This window comes from Dendrobates tinctorius, unplaced genomic scaffold (genome assembly GCF_039654945.1).
Source record: "Dendrobates tinctorius isolate UK_male_01 unplaced genomic scaffold, ASM3965494v1 ptg000023l, whole genome shotgun sequence".
In the NCBI taxonomy this organism is placed as follows: domain Eukaryota; kingdom Metazoa; phylum Chordata; class Amphibia; order Anura; family Dendrobatidae; genus Dendrobates; species Dendrobates tinctorius.
The window spans coordinates 7278353-7290913 of record NW_027361691.1 but is presented as its reverse complement, the minus strand read 5'-3'; the positions used below and the strand labels follow the sequence as shown (position 1 = coordinate 7290913).

General features: G+C 39.5%; 1 protein-coding gene across 14 annotated transcripts in view; it reads left to right on the top strand.

The window, feature by feature from the left end:
* The window catches only part of SYTL2 (synaptotagmin like 2), a 135203-nt gene that overhangs the window by 106158 nt on the left and 16484 nt on the right, over positions 1-12561 (top strand). For 7 of the 14 annotated variants that reach the window (XM_073569208.1, XM_073569210.1, XM_073569213.1 and 4 more), the window contains 3 exons: positions 2875-2919; positions 3079-6957; positions 7784-7882. In XM_073569208.1, coding sequence (XP_073425309.1) covers positions 2875-2919; positions 3079-6957; positions 7784-7882 — 4023 coding nt within the window. The remainder of the gene's footprint in view (positions 1-2874; positions 2920-3078; positions 6958-7783; positions 7883-12561) is intronic. The other 7 variants (XM_073569217.1, XM_073569219.1, XM_073569221.1 and 4 more) reach the window with 3 other exon arrangements.

Here is a 12561-nt window from a genome sequence, read left to right as displayed (position 1 = left end):
TGGTCTTCAAGATGTCTGTATATAAAAGCTAGTGAAGAGTGGAAACATCATTTCAACATATGGAAGACAGTAGGTGTAAAATGGTTATCTAGGGGCAATTGGTTAAATTTGTATGTTACATTTTTTTTTCAAGTTTGCTGTTTTATTATTTTTAAAATCCATTTTAAAAGTTCTACAAAAGTAAACTTATTGGAATTGCATTTTTGTTAGTTACCGAAAGGCTAATGGAGGAGACACGGTATCGTAGCTGATAAATGTACAAGATTGCATCCAATGCTATTGTTGCTTTATCTGCTGTCTGGCTGCCTCATGGTTTTTTTTTTTTTTTTGTTTTTTTCTTAACATGCAAAATCCATAGATGCATTTGATCTAACCATTTGTTTTTCTTAAACGCAATCCCTTTAATGGGAACCCGACAGCTGCCCGATCCATGGGCAGCATGTATCAGACACTGGTTGCAAGATTTCAGCCAGGTATGTTTGACCCTGAGATAATTTCCAAAGAAAATATAATATAAAAGCTGCCAGGGATCAAGCTGACTGAGCCGATCAAGAGACTAGTTGTCCATGCGGTCCCGGTGGCTTATCCCCCACCCGCTGCCCTGGAGTGATGGTTCCCTCCCAGTGAGCATGTATAGGGAGAGGCCTGTCATTCGAGGGCAGTGGATGGGAAGATGCCCGTCCAACCATTCTTTGTGTCTCGGTCCCTGGAGGCTTTTAAATTGTTTTTCTTTGAAAATCCACAGCCTGTGCCCCATACATGCTGTCCGTGGATCGGGCAGCATGCATCAGCTGTCACGTTCCCTTTAATTTGCTGTCTTTAGTTCTTAACTTTTTTAAATAAGTTGTCTAGTATTGTGTAAAGAAACTTAAAACACAGCAAAAACTTAGACTTTCATGTACCAATGCTCGAAGGCACTGTGCAGAGCTTATGAAAATATGAATTTACCCCTTAATGACCGCCAATACGTCTTTTTACTGACCTGAGATGTAAGAGAATAGCATCCCCGGACAGGTGACAATCCAGCAGCTGTTGGCTGACACTATAGCTGACAACTTGCTGCATCAGCCACGATCAGTGTTTGCACCGTCCAAATCTGTTTAACCTCTTAGATGCTGCTGTAAAGTGACTACATCATATAAATGGTTAGCAGAAAGTGGGGGCTTTCTCTTAATACCCATTGGTGCCCCCAGATCATGATTGTGTGTGTGGTCCTGATATTTGCCATGGCAATTCACGACCAAATAGCGGCCTTACAGTCTGCCGGTTGTTGTAACCTGTTCGGAAGTTAGCGGCATTTATGTAGTAAAAAAACACATTTTCATTTCTTTCATGCCAGTTTGCATTAATTCCTGAAAATCACCTTAAGGGTTAATAAACTACCTGACTGCAATTTTCAATATGTCAGGGAGTGCTGTTTTTAAAATGGTTTAACTTTTGGGGGTTTCCAAATATATGGGACCCCCAAAAGTCACTTCAAACATGGATAGGTCCCTAAAAAAAATAAATAAATTTTGTAAATTTCCTTGAAAAAAATGACAAATTACTGCTACATTTTTAAACCTCCTAAAATGCTAACAAATTAAAATAACTTTTTATAAATGGTGCTGATGTAAAGCTGACATGAGGGAAATATTGTTTGTTAATGTTTTGCAGTGGTATGACTGTCTGGATTAAAGGGATTAATCATTCAAAGTTTGAAATATGCTAATGTGTTAACATTTTTCTCAAATCTTTTTTTTTTTTTTTTATATAAACACAAAACATACCAACCAAAATTTAGCATTATCATAAAGTATAATGTGTCATGAAGAAACAATCTCAAAAAATCACTGGAATTTGTTGAAGCATTCCAGTGTTCTTACCACATAGTGACACTGGTCACATTTCAAAAATTTGGCTCCGTCACTAGGGTTTGTCCTCTACTTGGGCGACCCCCTTCTCAATCCGTATTTTTCCCCCTTTTAAAATAACATGCATACTCCCCTCCGGTGTCCGGTACGATTTCTCCTGGTTATCGCGTCTCGGTGTGAAGTCCAGCAAACCCCGCAACCAATCAGCGTCCGCTTCACTTTCCCCACCTTTGGATATATCTTGCATCTGGATGACCTGAGGGCTGTGGCTCTTTTCCTGAAGATGTATGTGATACTTCCGAAGGAGGAGAGTGAAGTAGTCGCTGACTGGATGCAGAGTTCGCGTGACGTCAGTGTTGCGCGATCGCTGGGAAGGAGACAGTGCTGACGTTGCTGGATCGACGCCTGAACTGGAAGTGAGTTTAAGTGTTATTTTAAAAGTGGGGAAATGTGCAGATTGAGAACCCCTTCTCTTTTTTTTTTTTTTTTTTTTTTATCAAGTTTTCCCAAATTGAAGCTTCAGGAGTGCAACACTTTCCTGAATATTGACCAGACCAACTTCATAGTTGTGCTGTTGGTTCAAACTATTTTCTCCCCAAGCTGTTGGCACAGGGAGATTTGCTTCTGCTGTATGAGAGAAGCACATTGGCACTGACACTGGCAGGACCCAGCAATCCGGCCAGCTTCAGAGCGGCGCGAGCAAACCGCAAGGCTTGCTTGCACCATGCGCTACTGGACATGCTGGGGACTACAGGGTGGCTGGTAACAGACAAGCTGTAAACTATAAAATGTAAAAAATCCCTTCATTTTTGAGAATGGAGATGATTTTTTAATAAGTTTTTTTTTTTTTTTTTTTTTTTTTTTTTTAATGGAGACTATTTAGGACGTTTAACTGCTTTCATTTAGTACTGATTTTTGGGTGACTCCATTCCCACGTAAGAAACTACAATTCAGGTAGAAAACAAAGCCATTTATGTCCACATTATAGAAAGGCATTTGTTTTTGTTTTTCTATATTGCAGATAAGAAGCCAGACACTCCTTCTGAAAAATCAAACACCAAGAAAGGTAAGCCAGCTTTTCCAGGCAGCGCAAGTGACTCCTCCACTTCATCCAAACATGATAAATATACACTTGAGGGTATGAAGGCACAGGATGAATCCATAAGTAAAGTTCTAGATTGGTTTAGTAGACGTTCTGATTCGTTTGACCAATTGCCGTCTATAGGTTTGTTGGAGAGATCAAAAACTAGTCCCCAACAGATTACCTATGGTGACAAACTGGAAGATGATGCCTTTGAACCTGAAGTCAATGAGAATGATGACTTGCAGAAGATGAAATTAATTCCCAAAACTGGAATTTTTGAATCAAAAGACCAGAAGTCCATTGATCCTGACCAACCTAGTCTCCAAAAGATTATCACTTATACTGACAAAATAGAAGATGATGACTCTGAACCTGGAGTCGATGAAGAAAATGAGGCCTCAAAGAAACTTAAATCAATTCCCAAAATGATTGGAATTCCTGACTCTGGAGAGGACATGAAGACCATTAATCCTGACCGACCTAGTCTCCAAAAGATTATCCTTTATACTGACAAAATGGAAGATGATGCCTCTGAACCTGAAGCCAATAGCAATGAAGACTCACAGAAGATTCAATCTATTCCTCAAATGGCTGGTTCTTCTGAATCAAAAGAGGACCTGAGTACTATTGATTCTGACCAGTCAGGAAATCAGAATATGTTAAAATCTTCCCCTATAGAAAATGAAATTATTACACCTAAAAATTTGCCATTAACAGAATTCTTGGAGTTTGGGACAAGTAAAAGTGGATGTGGAAAAATTCAGAGTAGCCTAATGAATGATGATGATTTCTCTCAAAATTATCCAGAACTTCCTGAAGGTGAAGTATTAGAAAAAGACAGAGATCTTGACACAAATATGACCACTTTTGTAACTTTAGACGATGAAGCCTCTCCAACGCAACAGTCAACTTTACCAGAAGTCTTGGAATTTGGAAAGGGTGGAAGTGGATGTGGAAAAATTCAGAGTAGCCTAATGAATGATGATTTCTCTCAAAATTATCCAGAACTTCCTGAAGGTGAAGTATTAGAAAAAGACAGAGATCTTGACACAAATATGACCACTTTTGTAACTTTAGACGATGAAGCCTCTCCAACTCAACAGTCACCTTTAACAGAAGTCTTGGAATTTGGAAAGAGTGGAAGTGGATATGGAAAAATTCAGAGTAGCTCAATCAATGACGATCCCTCTCAAAAATATCCACAGCTTGTAATGGATGGAGAGTTCGATAAGGACAAAGAAAGTTTGGAAAATAATAAAGAGCATAAAGTATTGAAAGAAAAGATTGCCTCATTGGATATGGAAGATAAAGAACCGCTGGTAGATGAGAGAAAAGACCAAAATGAGGCTTTGATTTCTGCTTTAGAAAAAAGTGAACATCCAAGTTCCAAAGAGTCAGATAAAGATAAATCAGTCATGCAACAAAGGAGAGTTGGTGATATTAAACTCTTGTGGGAAGGAGTTGGGGCTTCTCAAGAAGCAGCCAAACAGCCAGTCTTGAGCAATACCAAACATACTTTCAGCCCAGTTGATTTATCGGTTACTCCAAAAAGCAGTTCTTTAGATAGCGAAGGCCAGAACATCACAAGCCTTGTGACTTTTAAAAAAGTGACAGTGGAGGATGAGGAGGATCCCATGTACCCTGTTGATCAACTGAAATCTTTTTGGGAAAATGAAAAGAACAAAAACACAAAAGATAAAGCTGACAGAGAGCCTATGATGACTAATGAAAGTTGGAGTGATGACAAAGGGGCAACTTCGGAGGATCCAAGATCAAAGTTCAAAAAGTGGCACACTATTCATAATTTTTTTAATGAAGCAAAATCTTCTGATCTGATTAAGAAAATACCTGGAAGAAGTATTTCACTTGGTGAAAGTGCAAATGAAAGTCTAAAAGACCACATAAAACCTGCATCCTTTCAAAATTTAAAAAATTTCTGGACTACATCAAGTAAATTAGTTAAAAAAACTAATCAAGCCCTCCCAGAAAATAAGAACCAGTTTGGTTCGAATCCTGACATAAGTAAAGAATCCTTTGTATCGAGAGCTAAAGGTAGACTAGCAGCAAAGAGTTTGCAGGACATCAGAGAAAATCCCTCATCAGTTTCTCAATATCAAGTGTATGATGCAGAACCTCACACCAGAAAGTTTATCAAAGGAAATGGTCAAAACGAATACATCCAGAATGCAGTTAAAGGAATTAAAACTGAAAAAAATTCCAGTAGTGTTATTGGAGGAAACGATAAACTTGGGAAACCAATCAGTTCAGTTAATGTAATGGCTCAAGAAAGCTCATTACCCTCCAGCCATTCAAAAACCGATATAATTCCTGATAATTGTGAAAGCAAACAAGATCCTGGTATACAAGAAGCAAAACAAAAGGTGTTAACAGATATTGAAAAATCAGTTGCTCCAAAAAAGAGTGAAATTAGCTTAAAGTTGAAAAGCTTACAATGTGAGGTACCGTCTACAAATATTAATATGCCAGATGAAGGGCCACAATCCACAATTTTTGAACGTTATCCGGAAGATCAGACTGTTTATAGAGATGAAGAAAATGGAGAAATAAACGAAAAAGGCAGAAAAATGCTGCTTGTCAAACAAAATGGATTGGATTCCAGCGCGACTGCATTTTCTAATGTATCTGGGTCTCTGCAACAAAATGAGGAAAACCTTTCAGGAAATAACCAAATATCTGATTCGAGTGAGGTGGTGAATGAGAATATTGAAAAAACGGGCGTTCCACTCAACAGCGACTTATGTGTCTTTGATAAAAAATTACAAAATCTATACAATGAATCTTTGGATGACTCGCAAACTGGATATCTGACTGAGCCAATATATATGGATATAAATGAGCCTGATGAAAATTTTAGCAAAGTCCTGGCAATTTCTTCAGACACAAATATCCAAAGTTCTGGAGGAGAAAAAAGCCACCAGCCTATAATAGTCAATATTTCATCAAAAAAGACAGAGATTGGTAATGAGGCCTTATCCAAGTCCGATCCAGATAATCAAACTAGTTTCTGTGAGACTAAGAGCACACCACCTGCTGAAATCCCCATGGTACTTGGTCTATTAGAGAAAAAAGTTGATATAAGTCATGAAGCCACAAACATAACTTCTGAAGAACCTACATCTGGACTAATGGGTTCTTCAGCCAGAGACCCTGAGGTAGATGAGTTCTCATCAGAACCAAATTATTCCAAGGTTATGGCTTCTCAACCAGAAAAGATGAGTAAAAAAGAGATAACTGAAAGAATTGAGATGCCAGTTATTCTACCTATAACTCATTCTAATTATTTTGATGAGAAACTAAAACAATTGTATGAAGAATCTCAAAATTCTGAGAGTAATCTTAAGGAGACCACAGACTGTGATGTTGCCAAGAATAAGAACATTGGAGAACCAAATAAAGCCAATATTTATTTGTATTCCACTGAGCCAAAGAAAACCTTCCTCGAATCATCTAATATAAATATGAAGTCTTCTCAGCCAGTATTGTGTTATCGAGAGACACTGACTGATGAAAGTGCGCCTTCTAGGTCTCAAGTTCCGGATATTTTGGTGCATGAAGTGAATGAAACCATAGAGAAAACCGTAGCACCAACAAGAATATCAGCTGTTAAAGGCTTAGAAAAACTTCTAAAAGAGGCCCTAAATGAGGAAGAAGGGGCACTCGTAGAAAATGTCACTTCTGCTCACGAGGCAGTTAATGAGTCCGCTTCCAAGCTAAGTGATCTAGCACTGGGGAAATATAGTGTTTCTGAAAGCTTTCCGAGAGAGAGAGACACTGTGCAAGAGGGAACTGAAGCTGCCAGATATGAAGAACATCAAGAAGTACCTTCAGAAACAAGCATAACCTTCATGTCTGATAGTCAAAGCACACCTGTGAAAGACATAAACAGCTCCTTGCGGAGAAGTACATTGGAACTGTATCTTGAAACTCCGTATCGAAGAGAAATATCGAAAAGTATAGATTTTGACTTTTCTGGCTATGTTCCTTCAGAGGTCAACAAATGTAGGTTTGATGTGGCATAATTATTTGATGACTTGGTAAAGTTCTGTTTGTCTAGTTGTAACTTTGCATGTTTTTCAGATGTTCTGTAGGGCTGATGTTTTATTTACTGTTTTCATGCCCTTTATCAACTTTTTGTTTACAGCAAAGATGTGGTTTACTATAGTAATGACCATTGATGTGTGCATTTTCAGACATCACTTTTGATATGACAGATTTGAAACAATTTAGAAAATGTTGCCAATGGTTTATCAACTGTTAATTATAAATTTCCTTATGATAATTCACTGAGCTTTAAGGAAGAGTCAGATGGCTGTTTAACTCAGACGGGGAGCGCAATGCTCTGACTGGCTGGCGGCTCTCCCAACCTGAGAGTGACAGCATGTGTTTTTATGCAGCCATCACACTCTGGTCGGAAGAGCCGCTGCCCAGTCCGAGCATTGTGTTGTGATCCCCGTCTGAGTTGTACGGCCGTCTGACTCCTTCTATTAATGATGTGTGTTTTTTTTTTTTTTTTTTTTGTTTTGCTGACAAGGTATACAAACCATAGGGAAACCATGCCATAACAAGAAGCAAAATATCTACTCTACTCATTGGTTAATCTACTGTAAAGGGCTTTTTTTTTTTTTTTTTTGTGCCCTTTAAAGCAAAAATAAAAAATTTACTTAAGGTTCCTAAAGGGCGTATACTAACATTTTTTTTTTTTTTTTTTGTGACTGCCTATTATTTCCTCCCAGAATTCTCTCCTGTTAAGAGTATATTGGATATTTTCTGGTGGATATTGGATATTTATTTTTGTACAGTGCTCACGTACTTTGTTTTATAACAGGTATGGATGAATCGCACCCCATTTTGAACGCATTGAAAAGGAGCGCAGCTAAAACGGTTAACTCCAAAGCTGTGCAGGAAGTTTCCCCCACAAGTACAAGTGAGGATGTAGCATGTCCGCTGCCTCTTGTGGCCATATTAAACCAGCTAACATGCTCTATATCCGTTTCACTAACCGCTTTGTAGAAGTCCAGGATTCTCATGAGGACATTCCTTGTTGAGCCTCCTGACTCTACACTTTATGATGTCACCAGAGATTTTGGCAATGAAAATGAGTCACACAAGCATAAAAGAATATATATGATATAGTATTGCCTTATAGCCATTACCTCTGGTCACATTTGTGAAAACTTCTTAAATTTTGCATGTTGAAAGAAGTTAAAATTTTACGGAAAAACATTGACATTTTCTCAATGAGTTGCCAACACGGACAACAGAGTCTATAGGAAGGGGTGAATTATTTAATGTGCATATGGGTGCAAAGAGATAACGCAAGTCCTTTAGGTAAAATTAAAAATGGGTGATCTCCGCTTACGATGGTTCATGTCCCTTCCTGTTTGCCCTATTCAACTCTTAAATCGCCCTTCCCACACTCTTGTTGGAGTGAAGGGCTTTTTGACCCAAGGACATCTCCCTTCCCTTTCATGTTAGTGAATACAGATTTGTTAATTTACCTTTTATTTGTTTTCGTCTGCACTGTTTGTTAGCCAAATTCACAAATAACCCTCATATATTTTCCCCATCTACATTTTTAATTTGCTGACTTGCTAAGCCACAGCTGTGATTATCTCACAAATTGATCGTAAAATACAAAGTTTGGGTTTCACATTTAATTTTTAAAGTTTTGTTAATATCTTGTCCAAAAAGATTATAAAGGGTGTGCTATTTGTTGAGAAAATGTCTAATGACTTATTTTGGACCTGCATGATTACTACTACCTTGAGAAAAACTAACCTTTTGTTCCACTTTCATTTATGTATTTTTTTGTAACACTAGGTATAATAACAATGAGCTGTTTATTTATGAGAATTAAAGGGAATCTGTCACCTATTTTGTCATATATAAGATGCGGCCACTGCCATCAGGGACTTATCTACAGCATTCTGTAATGCTGTAGATAAGCCCCCAATGTAACCTGAAAGAAAAAAAACGAGTTGTACTCACCCAGGGGCGGTTTGGGTCTGATGGGTGTTGTGGTCCGGTGCCTCCCATCTTTTAGCGATGATGTGCTCTTCTATGCTTCCTGTTGCGGCTCCGACGCAGGTGCACTGCTCTGCCCTGTTGAGGTCAGAGCAGAGTACTGCAGTGCGCAGGTGCCGGGAAAGGTTAGAAAGGTCCGGCGCCTGCGCACTGCAGTACTCTGCTCTGACCTCAACAGAGCAGTGCACCTGCGTCAGAGCCGCAACAGGAAGCATAGAAGAGCACATCATCGCTAGAAGATGGGAGGCACCGGACCGCGACACCCATTGGACCCGGACCGCCCCTGGGTGAGTATAATATAAATCGGTCTTCTCTTTCAGGTTACATCGGGGGCTTATCTACAGCATTACAGAATGCTGTAGATAAGCCTCTGATGGCGGTGGCCGCATCTTGTATACGAAAAAATAGGTGACAGATTCCCTTTAAATTTGTTTTGTGTCCCAAATGTTAATTTGACAGAAATCTGCCATTCTTACAGACCTCTTCAAACCAGTGTATTGGTATAATAGGCTAAGATCAGTAAGAGCATAAGGTTCTTTTTAAAGGTAATGTAAATGTTTGATTTGTTATAGCTACGGTTTAGACTAATCTGTGTGGGCCCAGGTACTGAGACTCCCCCCAATTGCTGTGGGCAGAAGCGCTCTGCTGAGCCACAGAGTAGGAGTAGTGTGTAACTGATCCTTTGAAAGTCGCTTGCTATAGGCAATCCTATATTTTCTTTTAGGTTTAGCTGTTCTTTCAGGGGATTTTCACTCTCATAAGGGTTCATGTGTATTCCTGAAGACTAGGTTGACTTATCAGTACTCCCTTTGATTTGTTGACAGCAAAGTGTTCTGCCCCCCAAAACACTGGCGTATCTTGAAGCTTGTGGACTCGCTGAAAAATCTCAAGTAGGACCCCCAAGTATAATGGAACTTGTAACAGTATTGGTTTTCTCCTACGTGCTAACGTGAACTTTTGAGCTTCTCTGTTTCAGAGCCTTGTGCACCTCCAACTCCTAACACTGTCCCAGTCATATACAGTCCAGTCCTCCCTAACGTGCACATGAGTGGAAAGGTCACTGTGTCTAATCTATAAATACTATATGCAACTGCAGAGGAAAGATGAAGACGTTTCAACAATCTATTCTTGTCTATTGTCTAAAAAATTGTCACATATAACCATATCCTCATGATTGACATCATCCAGCGTGAACACGCAGCATTGGCACATTCTTCTTCCGAGATGTTGTTAATGGGATGACCCTGATCCTGCCTGTAATCTTTCACTTTTTTTTTTTTTCCTTCCTGTACTCGAATTAAATGAATTGACAAGTCATTGCCTCTCATGAGATCAACACACTCTTCTTCGTCTTTCATAATTTCCATCATGTTATTGGCTACATGTTAAGTTTTCCAAACACATTAGACTAGGTTTGGCCAACTGTTGAATGTGTATGGAAGTGCTGGTTGACTGGCCGGAAGAAGTGTTGATTGGACAGGTTCAATGTCGGACTGCCCATCGCATTATTCTTCCAGATGTAAGCTGCTAGGTTTTTCCTAGAGAACACAGGAGAACTTGGCTGGCTGAGCACTCCTGTGTATGGGAATTTAGGCTGAGATGGCTGCCGGCCGAACGATCAGCCAAAGCATCATTTGGCTGGCAACCATCTAAAGTGTATGGCCTGGTTTATACTAACCCTGCCCACATTATGAAGCAGTCCAATTCTGATCAAAATATTCGTCTTTGGCCAAAAGTCACCAACTCTCACATAATCAATACCCCCTCTTCCTGCTGATGTGATGAATTCCTTTACATATTTAAAAATGGTTTTTATCATTGTCTGCTTCATGCCTTGTCTTGGTAACGCTCACATAAGCGGCCAGACCTTTCCTAAGATCTGAAGAGTACGGAAAAACATCTTTTATCTAAACTGATGGCAATCCTCACTGTCTACTTCTGTCTCCAAACAATACATTGGCTTGTTGGTTCACTGTCTGACACAGGATCAACATACTCTCCTCCTGCTGTTGTCGTCATCATCATTCCCATGATCTGATAGGATGCAGGATATTCTTCCATACCCAATCGATCACCTTTATCATGAGCAAATTTGTCCTTGCTAACAAGTTAACTTCTCCGGTCACTACCTTGCACAAGTTCAACATGCTCTCCTCCTGCTGTTGTCATCATTCCCATGGTTTGCTTGGATACAGGATATTTTTTCATACCCAATTGATGATCACTAATATGTACACATCTCTCTGCCCTAACAAGAGTTTGGTTTGTCAGGTCACTGCCTTATGACTGCAGCAGATTAGTATGTTGACTTTATACAATTCCCATGATTTGATTGGATACAGGATGTTCATCCATACTGAATTGTTAATGAAACCAGTTATGTGCATTTCTATCCTCCCTAACAAAGTAGCTTATCAAGGCAATTTATCTCGTACAAGATCAGTACTTTCTCCCCTTCTGCGATAATCTCATTCGCTGCCCCTGGTAGGTTGGATATGGGCAAAACCAGTGTCAGTAATGGAAAACTAAACAACAATGCAAAGTAAAGAATAGCCTATAGCACTACTAATGGAGTAAGCATACTGCAAACATCATTGAACTGCTTAAATAGTATGTCATTGACAGACATTACCTTGAGGGGAGGGAGAACTAAAAAAATATACTTATTCAGTTTCAGTGTTCTTCCAGTTTTGCCCCACCTCTTCATGCATTTAGTGCTAATCTTGGAGAACGAATGATAGTCTGAACACTGAAGCAGGGAAAGTTGGGAGATCTTGGTAAATCCATTACAGGGTTACAGACTAGGTAGCAAGGTGACTATATACATATTGGAGATGGCAAAAGTTGAAGCAGCTACAGTGTTGGTGGATATACTGGTCTGGTAGACGGTAGCAAGCTGGAAGTTGACCTGGTACATAATATTTGACAACGAGCTGGATAAGTGTACCAGGGACAACAGGGATAGTCTGTGTGTACTGACAAGAGACATATGGTTTGTTGGTGTGAAGCTTGGACAGAGAGTAAAATGGTATGCAGGACAAAGGTAGCCGATTGGGTATATGGCAGAGATAGTTTACTCATCAGAGGCAACTTAACAGGTTGACCGAGACTCTGTCAATGGCCCAGACAGGCTGGATTGGTAAACTGGGTAGAGGCAGACTACATGTTAATGAGTATATAGGTCATGTAGATGCAGGTTAGTGGTAGGAGTATGACTAAGTACACTGGGCAAAAGCAACTGATGGCTTGAATAAGTTTAACCAGTCAATAGGTTAGTTGGGCATATACAGGTCAAGATTGGCTTGTTTGCGATACTAGTGAGGACGGACTGAAGCAAAACTGGGTATACTGGGAAAAAGGATCAGTGAGATTAGCTTGGTTTGGTATCAGATAGGTCACAAAATGCACTGTGCTTCATCCACATCACGTTCTCCATCCTGAAGGTAATGAACCAAGAGTAGTCTTGACGTCTTCCAGTTTTTCTATTCCAGCCAGTCAAGGTACTGTAAGTTCCCAATCATCAGTTCTCACCAATATCATGATCGAACCTTTCCATAAGATTAGTCCATAGTAGACTTT